Here is a 22,992-nt window from a genome sequence, read left to right as displayed (position 1 = left end):
CAACTAACAATTGGTTGGTTGATTTTATTTATTCAGTAAACACTGAGTTTCTGCTGTGTGCCAGTTTCACTTGATTCTAGCCTGGTTTGTAAATTTGTATTTAAATATTTTCACTTTTTTATTTTTCCGTTATTTCTAGCTTGTGATTTGATTAGTATAATTGTGGTTTAGTTTTAAGTGCTTGTTGAATTTGGTAATATTTCCACTCTTAGATTTTATAAAAACAAGCATTTTAGTTTTAATAAATTCAGTGTTGTCTGCAGTAGAAATTGTTAGCATATACAGTATTTTATTTTAGTTAAGGACTTAAGTAGGAAATAGTTAATGCACAATTAAATATCTATACAGTAAAAAAATAAGAACGTTGGTTTAACTCATTTACAATTTAATACAACCTAGAGCAATTTAATATACTGGATAGCTTTTAATGCTGTGACAAAATAGATAGATTGTAGACTAAAGCAGGGCTCCAGTTACTATAGAATGTTTTAGACCAGTAAACCAGTAGAATTGTACTACAGTTTACAGTACAAGGGAATGCTTTGTCTGGTTTATCAAACACTTCATTTCTTATTATTTGCTTACCAGAAAAGCCTAGCAGGCATACTTAAAATAGTCCTTTCTCTATAAAGAAACCACTTCTTTGTCATTAGGACACATAAAGAGGGGTGGAGGGAGAATGTTATATTAATACTTTAAAGAAAGGTCATTTAATCTGTTGATTCTTTAAGAGATTATTTATTTATTTATTTCCAGAGAGAGGGGAAGGGAGGGAGAAAAAGAGGGAGAGAAACATCGATTGGCTGCCTCTCATGCGCCCCCAGCTGGGACCCTGGCTGCAACCTAGGCACGTGCCCCTGACCGGGAATTGAACCAGCAATCTTTCGATTTGCAGGAAATATCTAATCCACTGAGCTACTCTAGTCAGGGTATTGATTTTTTAAATGAATAAATTTTTTCCCCCTCATTTCTAGTATTACATAGCATAGCCTCCGATATTAGGGTTATTAGGGATTTTTATAAGGAATAGTAAGATCAAATATGAAAAGTTAATTTAAATTATAAATAATTGGGATAACACCTAATTGTTTCTTTAATGGAACAGTTAAAGTTCATGTAATATATTTTTGAAGATATTTTCATTTTGCTTTATTAATTTGAAAACTTACTAGAACCAGTTGCAAATTTAAAAATAAAATTGATTAGTCTATACATTTTTTAAAATTAGGGGGTTGAAAGTTTAAGATTAAATAGAGTAAGTTCTTAATAGTTGAGAAAAGTATTTAAAAATCCATTTGAAATATATAGGGTAGGGCAAAAGTAGTTTTACAGTTGTTCATATGGAAAATAATACAATAATTAATGAATAATAATAGAAGAATAAATTCTGTGTTTTGTGTACTCACAACTGTAAACCTGCTTTTGCCCCATCTTGTGTATATGGACAGAAAAATGTTCAGAAGGATGAGGAAGCTGAAAGTATAGAATTAAAGAGTATAGGATCTGAAGGACTATGGCTAGGTTTGAATTCTTCTCTGCTAGACATCTTTGTACCTGTGGTTTCTTATCTGGAGAATATGGTGCTAGTAGTATTTTAACTCATAGTGTTATGAGAATTGAATGAGAGTCTATATATATTAAGTATTACATTAAGTTTTCATATTTTTTCTAGCTCAAATGTTGGCTGGTGTTATTTTTAATAATAATTAAATACTCATAATTTCATATTAAACTACTTTTAATATTATTTTCACCACAATATTTACACTGGTTAATCACTTGGTAGTACAGTTTAGGCTGTTATTTACTTTACTTGTTCTTTTTGGTATTGAATATCTTTTTAAAACTTTCATTGTAAACCTGGATAATTTTGACATTAAGAAAAAAGTAAAGCTATTTTTGTGTGGAAAAGTATTTAAAAGCATTTCAATGTTTTATTCTTTATGAAAACTGAAAATTATTTAAAAATTTGTTTATATCTCTGTGTGGCCTGTTTAATATGTTGAAATTGCAAGGAAAGGCCCTGATTTAACTTTTGAAGTTCTAGGATATTACTGTATAGAAACAATACAGGAAAGAAAATGTCTCTACAGTTTTAAAAATTATTCAGTTAGATTTGATACTCAGTAATTAGTTATTTTTTTTTACATTTTATTTTTGTTTTTGATTTTAGAGACAGGGGAAGGGAGGGAGATAGAAAGGGAGAGAAACATGTATGTGAAAGAGAAAGACTGATTGGCTGCCTTCCATATGCACCCCGACTGGGGACTGAACCTGCAACCCAGGGATGTACCTTGACTGGGAATCAAACTGGTGACCTTTCATTTCATAATGCTGCCCGACCAACTGAGCTACACTAGCCAGGGCATTCAGTTATTCATAATTGACTGGAGTTTGTTCTATATAATCTTTGTTGATATGTTCTAACAGAGTTTTAGCACAAGGAGGGGCTCTTAGTTGTCAAAATTATAAACTGGTTTGGTTCTTAACTTTAACTAGCACTGCTATGTGATAAATTTTATTTTATTATTTTAAGAGGAGATTATTTTTATTATAAACTGATTTCTTAAAACAAAAAGAAGGATTCATTATATGGCTCTCTGATACATTTTCTGTATTTATTATCACATATATGTTTATATATTTTCTTATTAAAAATTTTTTTATTGAATTTATTGGGGTGACATTGGTTAATAAAGTTACATAGGTTTCAGGTGTACAGTTCTATAACACATCATCTATATTATTGTATTGTGTGTTCATCAACCAAAGTCAAGTCTCCTTTTGTCACCATTTATCACCCCTTTTCCCTCTTCTACTGTTCCAAGCCCTCTTTCCTCCTAGTAATCACAATACTGTTGTCTGTGTTCATGGGTTTTTTTTTTTCTTAATCCCATCATCATTTCACCCAGCCCTCCAACCCCCCTCCCATCTGACAGCTATCAGTCTGTTTTCTGTATCTATGAATCTCTTCCTATTTTGTTTGTTTATTTTGTTTATGAGTGAAATCATGGTATTTATCTTTCTCTGACTGGCTTATTTCACTTAACTTTAATACTCTCGAGGTCCATGAATGCTGTCGTAAAAGGTAAGATTTCCTTCTTTCTAATGGCTGAGTAGTATTCCATTGTGTAAATGCACTACAGCTTTTTTATTCACTTATCTACTGATGGGCACTTGGACTGCTTCTAAATCTTGGCTATTGTAAGTAATGCTGCAATGAACATAGGGGTATATATATTCTTTTGAATCAATGTTTTGGGTTTCTTGAGATATAGTCCCAGAAGTGGAATCACTTGGTAAAAATTTATTTTTTAGAGGAATATAGAGGACACATTTTTATATTAGAGCAGTATTTCTAAATAAACATTAAAATAGGAAATATATTAAAATAAATGTTTTAATATATATGAAGCTTTCCTAGTTTCCTCTGATATACACTTTATAGTTTAAAAATAACATATTCACTGAAGTATATTATAGTGGAAAAGATCTCAAAGGAACCTATACTACCCTCCTCCAAACTTTCAGAATAGAAAAGTAATGGAGAGGAAGATGCTTCTTTCCCTGGAGCCATTTGGAGATCCTTGTTATTCTGCTTAAACATGGTAATAAAGATTCACCTAAATTTATCATTGAGATGAGACAAGGAAAGAATTTCTGTTCATATGAGTGGTTGTTTTGGTTTATAAAGTAGGAATCAAAATGTATCACGTTATAATAACCATCTTTTTTTTTTTTTTTTTTAAGGTCCTGGGATCCTAGCTGCTACAAATAAGACTGAATTGGGAGTTATAGAACCATCTTCTCCAAGCGCTAGTCCTGTGAAAAAAGGCAGTTCAATTAATTGGTCTTTCCCAGATAAAATAAAATCTCCACGAACTGTGAGGAAACTTTCTATGAAAATGAAGAGGCTTCCAGAACTTAGCCGAAAACTGAGTGTTAAAGGAAACTTGAATTATGTAAACAGTCCAGATAATACTCCTTCCTTGTCTAAATGTAACTGTAACTGTCAAGAAATTCATCATACAGTTATTCTTCCTTCTGGGAACACAACCACAGCCGCTAAGAGGAATGTTATAAGTCGGTACCATCTTGACACCAGTGTATCTTCTCAACACAGCTACCAGAAGAAAACTACTATGAGTTCTAAGTATTCCTGCAAAGGTGGTTATCTCAGTGATGGAGATTCACCTGAACTTATAACTAAATCTAGCAAACTTGGATCTGAAAACAAATTTGGAAAGGGAAAAGAAATAATCCCTAACAGCTGTAACAAGAATGAAATTGATATCGATGCTTTTAGACATTATAGCTTTTCTGATCAACCTAAGTGTTCCCAGTATATATCTGGGCTCATGAGTGTGCATTTCTATGGTGCTGAGGATTTAAAACCACCTCGGATAGATTCAAAAGATGTCTTTTGTGCAATTCAGGTAGATTCAGTAAACAAAGCAAGGACTGCTTTGCTTACATGTCGGACGACATTTTTAGACATGGATCACACTTTCAACATAGAAATTGAAAATGCTCAGCATTTGAAATTAGTGGTATTCAGTTGGGAACCCACTCCAAGAAAAAATCGAGTGTGCTGTCATGGAACTGTTATTCTCCCCACCTTATTCAGAGTAACAAAGACACATCAGTTGGCTGTCAAACTTGAACCTAGAGGTCTTATTTATGTGAAAGTGACTCTTTTGGAACAGTGGGAGAATTCTCTTCATGGACTAGATATAAATCGAGAACCAGTAGTGTTTGGTGTTGATATTCGAAAAGTTGTAGAGAAAGAAAATACAGGATTGATGGTGCCACTTCTGATACAGAAATGTATTACGGAAATTGTAAAGAGAGGCTGTCAGGTATTATTTTACTCTGTTTCTCTACTGCCTCCATATCTATCTATCTATCTATCTATCTTAATGAATTAATCAGTTAATCCACTAAATTTATAGTTATTTGTGGGAGAAGGAATTAAAGGTAAAAAAATCTAATTTAGAAATTTTTCTTTTCTATTCTTTATTTTTGTTACATTACTGTTTAGGGTATAGACTTATACCTTAACCTATGTTGTCAGTGATTGAGAGCATGCTAGACTGTTTTACATTTTACATTGTCATACAAAGCTGATTGGCCTTATACCTAGAGGTCAAGATTGCTTTATAGTGACATTCCTATGATAAGCCAGAGCTGATAACATAGGCAAATAGTTAATTAATTTAAGTAATGTTTCTCCATGATTGATCCAACAGTGAACTTAATAACTGCTTCACTCCTAAAATTAACTTTCTACCCTTATTCCCTACTCTCCCTCAGTCCCACTGTTTGGAAAGCATAAGCTTATCTGTCTCATACCTTTGGGATAGCATGGAGGATGAAGAGTGGTCCTACTAATAACACATCTTATTCTCTTTTCCTTTTAAATAAGAAGGTAAAAGCAGCCCATTCAAACAAACAAAAAGCCTGGTACTACTGGTTACAAGAGTTGTAAATGTTAACCATTTAGTTGAAATTATTTTTCTTTATTTGTATTAATACGTGCAGAGTGAGACAATGAGAAACAGCATATCACTGAGGATTACTGTGAAGTATAAGTAATTGTTTATACTCATTTTTGCAACACAAATTAAACCTAAAAATTATTGTGTTCTGAGATATTTCTATACTTTAGTGCTATCATAATTCTTAACATTGATTAAAATCTCAAGAGTAAAATCACAAAATCTGAAATATGGTTTCTTTATATATAGAAAGGAATTTTAAATAATCTTCCATGAACCTATGGAAAATATAGAAACAGCATATGTTAGTGGAGTTTTGTGTTAAGATGCAGGAAACTTGAATTCTGGTTTCTTCTTCATTAATAGCTGTGTGATATTGGGCAAGTCATTTAATCTCTGTGGGTCTTATTTGCTTATATCTACAAAAATAGATGAAGTAGCTTCCTAGAGCTGAAAGGTGGGACATCTGAACTTTTGAAACCTCTTCTCAGTTATATGATATATCAAGTTGAGTTTATGTTGTCTATGTAGGTGTGAGGCATTCAGATTCTAATCTAACTTTGGTCCAGTTACTTTTTTTAAGGTTCTCAATTTTCTCTCCATTTTTTTTTTTCAGGCAGCATGTAGAGAGGTCAGAGAAATTAGGCAGACTTTAAAGCCAATTATTAATCAGAAACTTTTACAGTTTAATATTAAAGTAAATAACTGAAATAGCACTGTACTTTTATAGTTTATTTAGTTAAGTATTATAAAAAGAGGAGGTATATGAGACTGTTGTAATTTATTTTAAATGCCAAGAAAGCACTTTTAGCAATGCCTTATATTTCTATACTTGAAATTTAGAAAGTTTTATTTTAATGAAGAATTATTTTCTGTGAACTAAAAAAATAAGTTGTACAGTTGTACATTTGGAACTGTACTTTTTAAAAACTTTGTTTTCTCTCTTTTACTTCTCCCCACTCCCCTTCCTCCAGAAAGAGGCTTATTCTGTCTGCATTTTACAGACTAATATACTGCTTAAATTTTGTTTACCTTTTTAGCCAGTAATTATTCTTGTTTTTTCACCATGAAAATCAGGTTTTGATAGACATGCAAAAATAGTCTGTGGCATCTTCCAAATTCTTTGAAGGCTACTATCACCCATCTCTTGCTTCCAATTGAAAAAATTACTATAGAAATTATACTCATGGTCCATCCAGTACAGAGGGCATCAAGCATGCATTTCCAGTGTTTGATTCAAGAGGTTAACCTCTGATGTTCAGGATATATTCTGAAATATCCTTTCCTGGAATTATCTATATTAGATTTTTTCCCTTTATTCTCCTTTTAAAAATACGATAATAATTTCAGCTTTGGGGATAACATGATCCATTTCCAATTATTTATTACTATTGAAGTATTACTTTCTTGACTTTTGGTCAAGATGGCAGCATAGGTAAGCACAGCTCACCTCCTCGCACAACCACATCAAAATTACAACTAAGACATAGAACAACCATTACTCAGAACTGTCAGAAATCGAGTTGAATGGAAGTCTGACAACTACGGAATTAAAGAAATCACATCCATCCAGACTGGTAGGAGGGCGGTGATGCAGAATCAGCTGGTCACACATCCACGTGTTTTGGATAAAAATTTGGGAGGGATATCTCAGGGTTGAGGGGTCCCAGCGCCATGCTAGGACTCCCAGCCCAGGGTTCCAGTGCCAGGAAGATAAGTCCCACAACTTCTGGCTGCAAAAACCAGTGGGGATTGAGTCAGTGAAAGAAACTTCTGGAGTTCCGAGCAGTTCACCTTAAAGAACCCACACATGGACTTACTCAGATTCACTCCCTCTGAGCTCCAGCACCAGGGTAGCAGTTGAAAGGCACCAGTGATGTACAGGGAGGAACTGAAGTGTCTGGCATCAAGATGGGAGCAGGAGAACAGTTTCTCTCAGACACAAAGGTAGGCAGAGGCCATAACCTCTTTTCTGATTCCTCCCCCAACAGAGCCACAGGGCCCGGCAGGCAGGTGCCATATCTGAGACTTGATCAACCTGGCTAACACTGTTTGCCCTACACTGGAGATCCCTTAAGACTCCATCCCACCCAACGTATGGACCCACCCAAGCTGCTTTTCCTTATGGATGGCTGGTCTTGGCTTATGCTTCACAACTTCCTAAATCCTTGCAAACAAGCCACAGCTGGCCTCAGTGAGCCCCAGGCCCGGCACTAGCAGCAGCCAGCCAAGCTTCACAGAGTGACTTTGCCTGGAAATCTCTCAGCCCAGCACAAGTGGCAGCCAAGTCAGATTGCTTTATAACTCAGGCAGGATGGCCCCAGACACAGATGGAGGCTGACCTTGGCCTGCACCACCCAGGAAACCCCAGAGCCTGCACACCCAGTGGACATCTGTAGACCACAAGGAGCACCACCACCCTGCCCCTGTATAGCTGATCCTCCACAGAGGGCAGAGGTTGGTGGACAGTGGTCACAGCCAGTCCTTGCAGCTGACTGTCCTATGTAGATCCCTCCCATTGACCCGCCAACAGCAACCTAGGCTCAACTACAAGAGGAGAGTATACTCAGCTCACACAAAAGGTGCACCTTGATATGGGAGGCTGTGCCACTGGACCCTGCAGGACACCTACTATATTAGGCCATGTTACCAACAGAGGGAGTCATAGCAGCTCTACCTAATACATAGAAACAAACACAGGGAGGCTGCTGAAATGAGGAGACAAAGAAATGTGACCCAAATGAAAGAACAGGTCAAAACTCCAGAAAAAGAGCTAAATGAAATGGAGATAAGCAATCTATCAGATGCAGAGCTCAACACACTGGTTATAAGGATGCTCAAGGAACTCAATGAAGACCTCAGCATATAAAAGATCCAGTCAGAAACAAAAGATACACTACTTGAAATAAAGAACAATTTACATGGAAACAACAGTAGAGTGGATGAAGCAGAGAATGAAATTAATGATCTGGAACATAAGGAAGCAAAAACAACCAATCAGAACAACAAGAAGAAAAATGAATCCAAAAAAATTGTGAAAATTATACGCAGCCTCTGATACAACTTCATATATTCCAACATCTGCATCATAGCAGTGCCAGAAACAGAAGAGAAAAAGCAAGAAATTGGAAATTTATCGAAAAAATAATAAAATAGAATGTCCCTAATTTGGTGAAGGAAATAGACACACAAGTCCAGGAAGCACAGAGTCCCAAACAAGTTGGACCCAAAGAGGACCACACCAAGACATGTCATAATTAAAATGCCAAAGGTTAAAGATAAAGAGAGAACCTTAAAAGCAGCAAGAGAAAAAAGTTATCACCTACTGGGGAGGGAGTTCCCATAAGACTGTCAGCTGATTTCTCAAAAGAAACTTTGCAGGCTAGAAGAGATTGGCAAGAAATATTCAAAGTCATGAAAAGCTGGGACCTACAGCCAAAATTGCTCTACCAGCAAAACTATCATTTAGAATCAAAGGGCAGATAAAGAGCTTCCCAGACAAGAAAAAACTAAAGGAGTTCATCATCACCAAACCACTATTATATGAAATGTTAAAGGGACTTATATAAGAAAAAGATGATCAAAACTATGAACAATAAAATGGTAAAAATACATCTCTATCAACAATTGAATCTAAAAAACAAACTAAGCAAACAAGAAGAGCAGAGACAGAATCATGAATGGATACACAGAGCATTTTGATGGTTGCCAGAAAGGAGGGATGTGGGGGAAAGGGTGAAGGGGTGAGGGGATTAAGAAGTACAAAGAGATAGTTTTAGAATAGCCATGGGGATGTAAAGTGCAGTATAGGAAATGGATTAGCCAAAGAATTTATATGAATGACCCATGGACATGAACAGTGGTGTGGGGATTGCCTGAGGTTAGTTGGGGATGCTGGGTGGAGGGAGGCAAAGGGGGAAGCATCAGGTCAATTTTAATATCATAATCAACAAAATAAAAATAAAATGCTGTCATTACCTGTCCAAAAATAAATAAATAAAAGAAGTATTGCTTTCTTTAATATGTTCTAGGTTCATCATCTAGAGTTCAGGGGGATTTTGTGGCACTTACTGTGCCAACACAAGAAGGGTTCTTCTCAAGTTAGTTGTCTTCTAAAGTGATGGCATTTTCCTTGATTTTGTTTAATATTTTAGTTTGATTTTTGGAACCATCTACAGTTCTGCTATGTCTTTCTTGCAGTGATGTGACCAGCATGGCACATGCTCTTATCGATGTGAATGCACTATGAATGTGGAGAAGAGTAGGAAATCTGAATTTTCTTCCCAGGGCATTACTTGGTTTCCCATATTAAGTTGTTCCTTTTGAATATAACAGCACCTTGCATTATCTTCTCTTAGAAATAGGGGTAGGCTCCTTACTATCTTTCAATTCATACTTAATAGCTTATCACCTCAAATATTTTGGATAACATTTCTCTGTATCTATTATTGACACTTTCCTAAAGTAATTTCTAATTCAAGTTCTATCAGTTATTTTTACTTATTTCTGTCTTGACATAATTTCTTTATCCATAACTTTCTTCAATTCAAGGTGGTTGAACTTGCTAAATAGTCTTTGATGTGGAATTATAGGTGCCAACCACTTGTTTTTCTTAATTTTCTTGAAAGTTTATTCTTTTAAAAACCTTTGATTGCTTAGTCAGGCATGCTTTAATCAGGCATCCTTTCTCTTTACAGATACCATGTTGATGTTTTTTTCTCAGTGAATTTATAGTGATCTTCTTAAGACTTAGTATTTTAGAACCTGTATGTACTAATGGTGTTTAAAAGACAAACCCTTGTAATGTAAATTGAGGGGAGGATGGCTAGTATCTGTGCATCTTATATACATTTTGACCTGGAGGTTTTATTATTACCTTTAATATATTATTTTAATTGAATTTCCTCCATCACTTTATAATCAGTAATTTGATAAGTTTAAAAAATCCTAGTTTGCTTTGATTTCTTCCTGAGAATCTTTTTTTTTCCTTGAAAAGGTAATTTTACACAAATAGTATATTGGAACCTTATCTCAACTATATGCTTCTTAAGTGGATAAATAAACTGAGTTTTAAAGAGATTAAATAACTTGCCCAGATTCACCAAGGAAGGAGTGATAGAGCGAGGCTTTATGAATTCAAAACCCTTGTTTAATCACTGTGCTGTATTATGTCAGTCTAGAGCAAGAGATGTCGAAGGGCATGGTCTTAGCATGGAGATATTGGTTGAGCATATAAAACTAAAGCGCATGGATTGTATCTCTGCTTAAGGTAGACAGCACTACAGAAATCATAGTATATTGTTTGAATTTAAATGAAAGAATAGGATGTTTTTATTAAGCTAAGCAATATTGTCTATGATGAAATTTCAAAAGCTGTATTTGAGGTATTTTTAATTAAATGCCATTAGAACATATTTCATTGCCAAGCTCATGTGATTTTTACATACTCTACTACTATATTTTCTCTTTATCAAATTTACCACAATATGGCCATAATTTTATTTCTAGGTAGTAGGCCTGTACCGATTATGTGGTTCGGCAGCAGTCAAGAAAGAACTTCGAGAGGCTTTTGAGAGAGATAGCAAAGCTGTTGTTCTCTGTGAAAACCAGTACCCAGATGTAAATGTGATAACAGGTAATAACTAGGATTTATTTTATATACGCATTTTGGAAAGACTACATCTGCAGGAAAGAGAATTGAAATACTATTTTTTAGCCCAAATTTAATTTGGTTTTATTCTGAAGTCTTAAGTTATTCTGGGAAAATTAGGGACAACTTCCTGGAGGAGGCGACACCTCAGCTAACTTTTTAAAGGTGAGCTGGACTTAGCCAGGCAAAGGTGGGAGGAGGGCACTCTTAGCAAAAACTTGGAGATGGGAAACTACATAACTTGTAGCACTTGCTGAAGAGGAAAGCACAGGCTGGGCAGTGCTGAGAGGTGCCTGTCATGCCCTCTCACACTGGAACCGTGTTAGAACCTGGTTATTTCCCTTCTCTTCCCCCTTTCCTTCCTTCCCTAACTTCCTTTTTCCCCTTTTCTTCCCTCCCCTCACTGTCCTCTTTCCTCTCCTTTGCCTCCCCTCCCTCCTTCCATCCCTCCCTCTCTCCATCCCTTCTTCCCTCCAAGTTAGTTGGATGAAAGTTTCCATGTAGTAGGTTTTATAACAGCACTCTCACATGAGAGGCATACAGGTAGCTAGGAGAGCTGAAAGAAAGGTAAGGATAATGGTGATCACCAGCTCTTTGACGTGAATATGTGTAATTCTGTAATGAATCTTGTTGTTGTTATTCTTGTGTATTTAGAAAAAAACTTAAAAAAAATTTTTTCTTTGTGTTATAGTGCTAAAGTCTAAAATCTGAAAGATTTAAAAAATTTTTTTCTCCAAATCATAACTGGAATTTTAAACCTAACACTGTATATTTCTGGAGTGCTAGCGTGACAGTGGTAGTAAAAATTAAAGTGAGAATTCCAAAGCAGAGGGGAAGTCTGTGCATAGGAATAACAAGAACTCCCTTAATCATTTACCCTTCCCTACCTGGAAATTATTTACTTACTAAATATTTATTGAACATTTATTATATACCAGGCATTCTTCTAGGCAGCAGGGACAAATGGACAGGATGAACAGTGTCTCAGTGGGGGAAGAAAGTCAGTAATCAAGCCAATGAATAATAAGGCATAGTAACTTATCAGTGATAAGTAGGGCAACAGGTGGCAGGAGGTAGTAGTCAGCTTGGTGACTCCTGTACTAAGGTGGTCAGAGAAGAAAAACTCAGAGAAGTGCATTTCAGGTTGTTATCTATGTATATGATACGGAGTTAATCATTGGAAGATTTAGGGCCAGAGTTCTCGGCAGAGAGAACAGGGTTAAGTTTGTGCTTGACAATAAAACAGAATACTACAAACCAGCCTGCCTCTCTGCCTCTGAGAGGTAGAAGTAGTTTTAGTGATTAGGATGATTTTATATGTATAATTTGTGTGTGTGTGTCTATATTTTTTTTAATGTGGTGATACCTGTATCCCACCATGAGATGAGTAGAATTTTCCTGTGTAGTTAGTCTTTGTGCTTGAATGAAGGTGAGAGGCATGCGGTCTCATAGTATCTGTTACAGAGCAGCTTCAGAGATGTAGTCAGGACCATTTCTTTTTTTAAAAAAATATTTATTTATTTTTAGAGAGAGGTGAAGGGAGAGAGGAAGAGAGGGGGAGAAACATCAATGTGTGGTTCCTTCTTACACGTCCCCAACTGGCACCTGGCCAGCAACCCAGGCATGTGCAGGCTGGTGCTCAATCCACTAAGCCACACCAGCCAGGGCAGAAACATTTCTTTATTTACCTATAATTGCCTGCATTTTCAAGGTCATGATAAAAGTTCACTGCGTTGCACTAAATAAACTTCATCATAAATTTCCTCCAAGTCTCCCTTAAGTAGCTCCTATACCATTAAAGATTGTCATGACAGACTTACTGTCTTAAGGTTTTTATGTTCCCAAAGTGTTTGAAAGGTATTAAGAAGGTATTATGACTTAAGATGTACCTGTCTGTCACTTAGTTTTTGGGATAAGACCATATAGCTAATTTCTAGATTGTTGAGTAGTTACATTTTATTTGTTACAACATATATAAATACCTCTTCTTCGTATCATTTTGTAAAATCTTTTGATTATTTTTCCTATGAACCCTTTGCTTATAGAAAAGAATCTTTTACTTAATTGAACATAATGTGCATTGGGCACACTTTAAGTGCTTAATATTTGTTAATAGTAATTCTCCATTATTTGCCCTTAAATTATAGTGAAGTAAGTAATCTTGAACTTGGATTAATTAAAAATTCCATTTGTATTAATGATCATTTAATATATTAATTATATAAAGGAAAATGATATTTGAAGTTATGTTTTATTAAGTTATAAAGTTATCTGTTCTAGAGATCATTTAGGTTTTAATTTAATATAATTGCATGATAGGGCAAATCTCAGCCTACCAGGGCATATTGAATTCTGTTAGAACTAACAAGTCTTGCTTTGTCAAGGAACACATATGGAATCTTCTTTGTTTTTTAAATTACGCTCTAGAGGGTTAGTAGTCTTTTATTTGACAGCTATAGAAAATTTTATTTCCACTAATTATAACTCAGCTGTTTTGTTTACACAGAATGTTGCTGTTCGTTGTAGGTAGTTTTAGATTGGAAAACTAATGATGATAGTAAAGATCACATGGTATAAGTTAAGGAATGGGAATAAACAATTATTGCATGCCTACTGTTTACAGCATGTTTTATCATTATCATCACTGTACATCTAACATGTATTGATTGCTGTGAAATGCCAAGCATTTTATATATGTCATATATCTTCATTATGTCAAAGAAGAAGTTTGGTCAATATTCTCTTGGTTCCCCAGTGCTATTTCCAGATTATTACCTTTCACTGTTGAATAGGAATTTACGGCGTCTTGAGGAATAAGGCTCTCTTGGTTCTCACGGCACCTTCCTACATCACCTTAACCTTCCGTATTTAATATCCTCTACAGAACTTTTGGGCACTCCTATTTATTCAATAAAGACTTTGATAATCTCACCTATGGTTATATTTCCAACCAAAATCTTGTAATCATCCTAAGCTATTATAACATAGAAATGACCAATTCAGAATCCATTTGTTAAGAGACCATTCTTTCCCCATTGAATTGCTTTTGTACCTTGTGAAGATTCAATTGACCATAATGTGAGGTTTTATTTCTGGACTCTAAATTTTATTTCATCTATATATCTGTCTTTATGCCATTACCACACTATTTTGATTATTGAAGCTTTGTAGTAAACTTTGAAATTGGGAGGTGTTAGTCTTCCAGTGTTCTTTTTTTTTAAGGTTTTTTTTTTGGCTGTTTTTGGTTTCTTGCATTTCCATATGAATTTTAGAATCAGCTTATAAATATCTGTGAAAAGCTACCTGGTTTTGCATTGAATCTGTAATCAGTTTAGGAATATTGCCATGTTAACAATATTAAGTTTTCTGATCTATTAAATTAACATCCATTTACTTCCTAACCAACTGCAACTTGACTTCGGTGTCCTTTATTCTCCTAAAACTATGCTTACCGGGGTTGCTGTTGTCCTTCTCTGGTGTACATTTTGTGATCCTTGTCTTAAATAATCTCATTGTTTCTTATCCCTATTTACAAAACCTTGCTGCCTTGGAACCACAACAGGAATTTGTTAAAAACACAGGGACCTGAGCCCTGACCCCTGGAGATTCTGATGCAGTAGAACTGACACGGGGCTCTTGGAACCTATTGTTTTAAAGTTCCTCAGGTTATTGCATTGTGTAGTCAAGTTTTAGCAACACTGTGCCCCATAGTATTTAACACAGTTCTTATCTCACCTAACTATTGTTGGGTATCAGTTGATACTGTAGACTCTTTCTTGAGACATCCTCTCCTTGACTTCCTTGGCAGCATAGTTTCCAGTCTCCCTTCACCCCTTCTCCGCCTCTTCTTACCACTAATACTTCTCTAGCTGTTATTCCTTAGTCACCTTTGGAAGGTGATCTTCCTGACAACCCATTAAGAGCCTTCTTCAGGGTCTTCTCTTTTTAAAAAAGATCTTATTTATTTTTGTAAAGAGAGGGAGGGAGAAAGAGAGGGAGAGAAACATCAGTGTGAGAGAGAAACACTGATCAGTTGCCTTCCATATATGCCCTGACTGGGGACTGAATCAACAACTCAGGTATGTACCCCCACTGGGACTCAAACAAGCTAGCAGCCTTTGGCTTTGCAGGATGACATCCAACCAACTGAACCACACCAGTCATGGCCAGGGTCTTCTCTTATCACTAGGCCTTCTTATATCACTCAGTATGTCTCCCTGATAGTCTCGATCATTCTTAGGCTTCCAGTTATCATCTTTAGTTGATCATTCTTAGATCTGTGTTTCTTTTCCAAGCCTCAGATTTTTATATCCAGCAGCTTTGAATGTTTCATAGATATATTAAGCTTAACATGTTCAAAATAAAATTCCTTTCTATCCCTTTTTTTCCCCTGTTTCAAATGGCACTACTATTCACCTAGATGTTGTAGCCCCAAACCTAGGAAACAGCTTTACTCTTTCTTTTCCCTCAGAATTACAAATGCATTTTTGCTTAGCAGTTCTGTTTTGGGAATTATTCTACATATACGAAGTAATGTTGTGAAAGATTATTCATTGTAGCATGTTCTAGAATAACAAAAAAATTAGAAATAACCCAAGTATTCATCTGTAGCAATCGACTGTGGGACATCCATGTATTGAAATAACATGATGTGGCTGTAAAATGTTTGAGGAAGCTGTGTACTAAAAAGATCTCAAACATATGATGGTAAATAAAAAAACAAGTAACAGAACAGGACATACTGTATATGCTATCTTATATGTAATAAAGAGGAATGTAGTAAGATATAATTTATACTGTCATCATATATGGTAATATATTTATATTTTCGTAAACACTGGAAGGATGCATAGGGAAGTAATGAAACGTGTTATTATTAAAATTTTAAAGATTATCAGATGGGAAGCTTTCTATATAAGATCATGTTTAAGTTTAAACTGAGCTTTCAAACTAAGTTCTAAGCTCAGAGCATGCTCTGAATCAATATTGTGTATCTTTAGGTTTTTGGTGTCAGAAATAATTCCTATTTTTCTTTGTGATCACTTTCTAGTCTTTGGCTAAAAACTTACCTACCTTGCTTATATGTAACAACCATTTCCTCTACTATAGGTGATATCTCTTAGTTTATAACCACTTGCAATGTGTTTGAAATTGACTTATTTTCTATTATAGTGACAAGTCTGATGTTTTCTGTTCTTGGCTTTTGGTTTTGTTTATTTGGCTTTAGGAATGATTCCCTGCTCCCCCCACCCCCCCAAGGTAGTGTTAGAGATAATCCAACCATTCAGTACATATGCTTAAGACATATGTCCTGTATTAAAGAGAAAATATATAGCTTACTTATTTGCCAGTGCTTTGGACCGTTGGTACTCTTTCACTATCAAATAAAAGTCTAGTAATTCAAAATTCATATAATTGGAATAATTTACAAAATGCTCTGCTTTCTTAACTTTTATATGCACATAAGAGGAGCATTTTATGTGGGGGCAGAATCAATAGGGTATCGGTATCAAAAATAACATTTTATGAACAACAAAACAAAAAGTCAATGAGGAACAAAATGCTACTGTTTTATTATAATACATTTTAAAATTATTACTTTTATTATTTTCAGAATATTAAAAGTTGGCTGTAATAATATTTAAATTTTTTAAAAAACCACCACTTTTTATTTCACTTTGAAGACCAATCACTAATTGTCTCTGGTTTGTTTGTTTTGTAAAGGTGTTCTTAAGGATTATTTAAGAGAACTTCCTTCTCCTCTGATAACAAAGCAGCTTTATGAGGCTGTATTAGATGCAATGGCAAAAAATCCCTTGAAAATGTCATCAAATGGTTGTGAGAATGATCCAAGTGACTCTAAGTACACTATTGACCTACTGGATTGCCTGCCTGATGTTGAGAAGGTAAACATAATTGATAGACATTTTTCCTGAAAGCCAGCTAATGAATTATATACTTAGCTCCACAGCTACTGGTAATTTTTTTAGCTATTTTGACATTTGTCGCACTCTTGAGTTTTAGCTCTGCCTTTACTGACAGATTTTTAAACAGCATGTATCTAGAAACTGCTTCTTAAACAGAATAAACTTAGAAAAAAATTTTTTCTGTATTATTTTAGTCTAGGCATAAATACTCTCATAAGTTTTTAAAGTGTATTGTTATCTTATTATTAAAATAATATATTTTATTATAGAATAATTGGGAATATATAGAAAAGAAAATGGAAAATTACAATGATCAAAACCCAAAGGCAACTATAATTAATATTTTGGTTTATTTCTTTTTAATATTTTAAAAATACGGTAACTGTTTTGATGTACATGGCTTAGCCTCAAGACTTAAGCAAAGCCCAGCACCATTTCCTTTCTGTTTGCCTTTTCCCATTAGTCCCATCCCCACAGTCTAAATCTTGAGACCGGTATCTTCAGGTATGCCTGCAGGAGAGACAGAAGGATGGCTGGGTGTGCAGAATCATTCTTAACCTTACTAGCTGTTGTTTCTTAGAACAAAAGGAAAAATAAGAGAAAAACATGGGTTTGGGCTTCTTTAGGTAAGGTTGACTTTGCCTAGATATTTTATGTGAGGGCAGAATGGTCAAGACTTAGTGGGCAGAAATGTTAAGCCCAACAGCTTCATTCACTGGTTTACTCTAGTCTTTTGGTTGTCCTGTGCTCTGTCCAATTAAGTGAGCAATTACTACTACTTTTGGTGTGGGAGGGAGAATAGCTATAAAGAGGTAAACAGATGCAGAAGGGTAGAGTGAAGGGGTAGAAATATTCTCTCACCAATTCAAGGTATAATTGTAAGTGTCATTTTACATGTAAGTGAAGAAATGCGTGTCAGGGAATTTAAATCACTTGACCAAGGCTAGACACCTTTTATGAGTGTAATAGTCTGTCATGTGCATTTAGGTATTTCTGGCCCTAAAGCTCTTGTTACTAACATCCTTTCTAAAAAGGCTGCATAATAAATATTCCACTGAGTGGATTTGACATAATATATCAATATTCTCTTTTGTATAATATTTAGGTTTTGAACCTATTTGTGTATATTTATTTACAGATATTTTTTCAGCTAGAATTACTTATTTATATGAGAATCTTAGAGTGGAATTGCTGATTTAAATGATGTGAACAATTTAGGCTTATAGTACATGTTTTTACATTACTTTTCAAACGGGACAAGAGAGTTACTTTTATTTTTTTTTTGGCTTATCTTATTTAATAGACAAAATAGATTTCTTATTTTAAGTTGCATTTTTTTGTTTTTCTATAGAGATTGAACCTAATTTTTTTAAACATTTTTTTTTAGATTCTATTTATTTATTTTTAGAGAGGAGGGATGGGAAGAATAAACAGAGGGAGAGAAACATATAGTATGTGTGAGAGATACATCAGTTGGTTGCCTCTTGCACCCAGGCATGTTTCCTGATCAGGAATCAAACTGGAGAGCTTTCAGTTCACTGGGAGGTGCTCAATCCACTGAGCCACAGCAGCCAGGGCAGAACCTAATATTTTTAACCATTTGTGCTTGTGCGTGTGGTGTGTGTGTGTGTGTTTGTGACACAGATTTTTATTTCAGAATATCAATTTATAGTATTTTCTAGCTTTCATTTTCTCTTACTTCCTTCCCTTCACAGCCAAACACTAAAAGAACATTATTCCAGCTGTCATTATTTCTTTACCATTCATTTATTACTCAACACATTATAATTTGGTTTCCTACCCCATCTCTCTGAATTTATTCTTTCCAATGTTACTAATGATCTTCTAATCACCAGATCCAAGTATCACTTTTAGGTCCAGAAATATGTCACTGTGTTTTTTCTTATAATTTTTAAAATTACAGTTTGGGTTGGAATTCATTTCTTCAATACAATTAGGAAGAAGAAATTACTCTTTTATTTTTTTTAAATGATTGATTATATGCCAGTACTTCAAAAAAAAATTATTCCTTTTCATAATTGCTTAAACCTAAATAATAATTCCATTTCTTGAGCAAATTTCCCTTTTTAGTTTCTTTAAGGATTAAAAAAATGCTTTGTTTTGTTTTTTTTTTGGTAAATTTGCTTTGATTTCTGACTATGTTGCTCTTCTCCTTTCCATGGTTTGTCTACTTAAAATATTGATTAGTTAAGAAGCACATTGGTCTTTTTCCTAGTCTAGATCACAGTAGAACCTGGCAATATTCTAAAATGTTTAGCTTCCTAGATTTAAGGATTATGTTACCCTACTTTTGACTACAAGATTTAGCTATATACTTAAAAATGAACACTCTTACTCTAATCCTCTTTTCATGACAGCCTTTTTACTGCTGTCATTTTAGAGGAGTAAGAAGAGGGAAATGTTGATGGTATATTTACCTAGGGATTCTAGCTGAAATTTGGAATGCATTCATGAACGTTCTATAAAGAGTTTATATTTTCACCACTTAATGGATCAAATTACGTTGTTGGAATCTAAGGATTCTGTGTAAGATTTCTATAATAAAATATATTTCAGTTTTCAAACATCCAACTTATAAACGAATCTTTGAAATGACCTTTTATTTATTGATTTTTATTTGAGGGGGCCTTCTATTTTTTTTTTTTAATTTAAATTAAATTTATGGAGTGACATTGGTTAATACAATTACAGAGGTTTCAATGTACAATTCTGTAACACATCATCTGTATGTTGCATTGTGTGTTCACCACCCAAAGTCAGCTCTCCATCTGTCACCATATCCTTGGTCCTCTTCAGCCTTCACTGCCCCCTTTGCCCTCTGGTAACCACCATACTGTTGTTGTCTGTGTCTTAGTTTTTGTTTGTCTGTCTTGCTTGTTTATGAAATAACCTTTTAAAAGTTAACAGGATGCCTATCTATATTTTCTGCTATAAATTGTGCCCTTGAGTTTTCCCTTATATAATTACATTAAGTGAAATTTAATTTAATTTAATTTAGGCAACCCTAAAGATGTTGTTGGATCATTTGAAATTGGTGGCTTCTTACCATGAAGTGAATAAGATGACCTGCCAGAATTTGGCTGTGTGCTTTGGACCAGTATTATTAAGTCAGAAGCAAGAGACTTCCAACCATAACAACAGAGTCTTTACTGATTCAGAGGAACTTGCAAGTGCTTTGGATTTTAAAAAACATATCGAAGTTCTTCATTACTTACTTCAGCTCTGGCCAGGTAAATGATTTTGTGGGAATATTTTTCTCTTTCAGCGATAAGGTGTTTGAATTAGCTAATCATTAAATATGCCCGTATGTGATTGAAGAAAATCTTTTCTAGACTTTGCTTTTTGATGCCTACCCTATAGGTTTCTCCATTTAAATTTTCTGCTTTTGCTGATAATATTATTGATATATAGATCAATGTACACATTTTGGATTTGGTCAGATCTGGATTTGAGTCTGGTTGTATCACTTATTAGCAATCTGACCTTGGGCAAGTTCCTTAACATCTTAGAGCCTGGGTATCACCGTTTGTCATATGGATTTAATATGCTTTGTAGAATGTATAAGAGGATTGAGTAAAAAATTATGTGTATAAGGTGCTCAGCAAAGTTCTTGGCACATAATAGGTATTCAACAAATGTTAATTTATCTTTCTCCTTAAATCAGTTCTTTCTGACATCTTTATTGTATTTGTGTCATTCTGCAGATTATCCAGGCTTGAATTGACAATTATCTCTGATCTTTTTATCTTTCTTATCCATCCCTTGTAACAGTCAATAACAAAAGGCTGAGAGATATTTTACACATATATCTCTTATATAGTTGCAGAGGTAAAAGAAATATGTATTTAATTAGATGTTCTATAAAGGATCCTGTATTTAAGTTCCAAGTTTTTCTTATCCTGAAGTAACCCCTGCTCCCTCCCCCAACACTGCAGAGGACTGTACTTAGATGCCTGGTGGAATGCACGGCAGTGAAAGTGCTTCGGCCTTGGAGTCACGTTTGCATTCAGATTTGGATTGTGGCACTCACCTACAGTGTGGGCTCAGGCAAATACTTAAAGCTGTCCTAAACCTCAGTTAGCTTCCCTGTAAATAGTGCCTACCTCAGAGCTGCTGAGATAAAGCATCTAAGGCAATGAACAGAGTGCATGGCATAAAGTTAGCCCTCAATAAATGTGCTCTGTTACTCTTTAATAGACATATATGAGAAGGAGAGATTCAAGTACAAAGAAATGCCTTAGTCTTTTGAAATAAATCTTTTAAAAAATGAATTAAAATTTAAGCTGATAAAAATTTTCAACTTTTAAACTTGGAAATTAAATTTTTGCTTTCTTTTAAACATAGGCTTAAAAATAATTTCTAATTGGTATTTTAACTGACTTAGTATGTATTATTAATTATTTTAAAATTCTGAGTCAAGATTCTCTGTAAACTGGTCTGATTCTGCATTTTGTGCCCAATATAAGGAATCACTTAGGTTAAAGTTTTAAATATGTGTTTCTTAGCTTTTCCTAAAACTGCTTTAATACAAATAAACATCAGGAATTGGGAGAGGAGCCATTTTATCATTCTAACCACAAATGAAAACTTGCTTGCCTGGATATATCATTGTTTACTATCAGTACCTGAATCTTTTATTATTAATTCTGTACTAGAATGTCACTTCATTATTTTGTAATAGCCACCTTAGTTTTGGGTGTAGAAGCAAAAAATTAAATTATATCCTTTGTTATAGAAAAAGCAGGTTTAGATTTCAGATTCACTCTATTTCAATGATGGCCTTAATCAACTGACTCTTAGTGTATTAACACCTTATTCCAAAGATTCATGTTGTTAGGTTTAACAATAACTGCCCCCTTCTCTATAATCTTTTATTTTTCATTAGTTATACTTCCTCAGACAGAGGACAAAACAGGACAGACAGATGAGAGGAAACAGCGTTTAGTTTTGCCCTCTATATCATTTGCTTTTGGATTTAAGGAAAGGCAGAAATCAAGTAAATGTAAGGCAGTTGCTGAGCCTGAGAAAATGAGGTGATATAGAGAATGGGACATAGCATATGAACTTGACGAAAGCCCATCTCATGAATTTAGCAGAAGGTTTTGGCTCTCCTTGCTATGCATATTTTACTTATTTTTCTTTTTGGAATTTCCCTTGGTGCAGAGGTAGAGAGAGTTGGTTCCACCCTTTCTTCTGTCTTTCTTTCTATCTTTCTTTCTTTCTTTCTTTATTTTATTTTTGGAGAGAGGGGAAAGGAGAAAGAGAGGGAGAGAAACATCACTGTGTGGTTGCCTCTCACTCGTGCCCCCCAACTGGGGACCTGATGTGCAACCTAGTCATGTGCCCTGACTGGGAATCGAACCAGCGACACTTGGCTCGCAGGCCGACGCTCAATCCACTGAGCCACAGTAGCCAGGGCCCACCCTTTCTTCTTGCATTCTAACTTTTTGTTTTGTGTTTGTTTGTTTGTTTTTTTCATTTTGAATAAGCTTATAACTGGTTTTGAGCTTCCCTTTAATAAATCTTGTCTTCAAAGTGATCAGCTAGAACTCTAGCCTATTTGCATCGGAAGGTAAAATCATCCTGCCAATGGTTTTACAGATTTTCTTCTGCCAAAGCCCTAAAGTTCTTTGGAAGCAGTGTCAGGGCCAGATTGGTAACATGTCAGGGAACAAAATGGAAACCCACTTCCCTTTTGACCAGTCTTCTTTTCATATTTTTTTAATGTACTAGGGTTTTACAAAATTATTGCTTTGAAAAATAAGTTTGCTGTTTTAAGAAGAATATTGAAAATTACTAATAGGCCACCCTTTCATTTTACAGATGAGAAAGTAGCTTTAGAGAGAGTGTAACTCCAGACCACATTTGCTCTAGCACATTTTCTGTAATGAGTAGA

At 34.8% G+C, this 22,992-nt stretch overlaps 1 protein-coding gene across 2 annotated transcripts in view; it reads left to right on the top strand.

Annotated features, from left to right (window-relative positions):
- Positions 1–22,992, top strand: part of SYDE2 (synapse defective Rho GTPase homolog 2) — a 42,750-nt gene that overhangs the window by 15,508 nt on the left and 4,250 nt on the right. For both annotated transcript variants that reach the window (XM_090269680.1, XM_090269681.1), the window contains exons 3-6: positions 3,751–4,859; positions 11,007–11,133; positions 16,873–17,054; positions 20,095–20,326. In XM_090269680.1, the coding sequence (XP_090125806.1) occupies positions 3,751–4,859; positions 11,007–11,133; positions 16,873–17,054; positions 20,095–20,326 (1,650 nt within the window). The remainder of the gene's footprint in view (positions 1–3,750; positions 4,860–11,006; positions 11,134–16,872; positions 17,055–20,094; positions 20,327–22,992) is intronic.

Source organism: Furipterus horrens, unplaced genomic scaffold (assembly GCF_987537825.1).
Source record: "Furipterus horrens unplaced genomic scaffold, mFurHor1.1.pri manual_scaffold_3, whole genome shotgun sequence".
In the NCBI taxonomy this organism is placed as follows: domain Eukaryota; kingdom Metazoa; phylum Chordata; class Mammalia; order Chiroptera; family Furipteridae; genus Furipterus; species Furipterus horrens.
The sequence above is the reverse complement of the archived record's forward strand: the minus strand, read 5'-3'. Positions and strand labels throughout refer to the sequence as shown.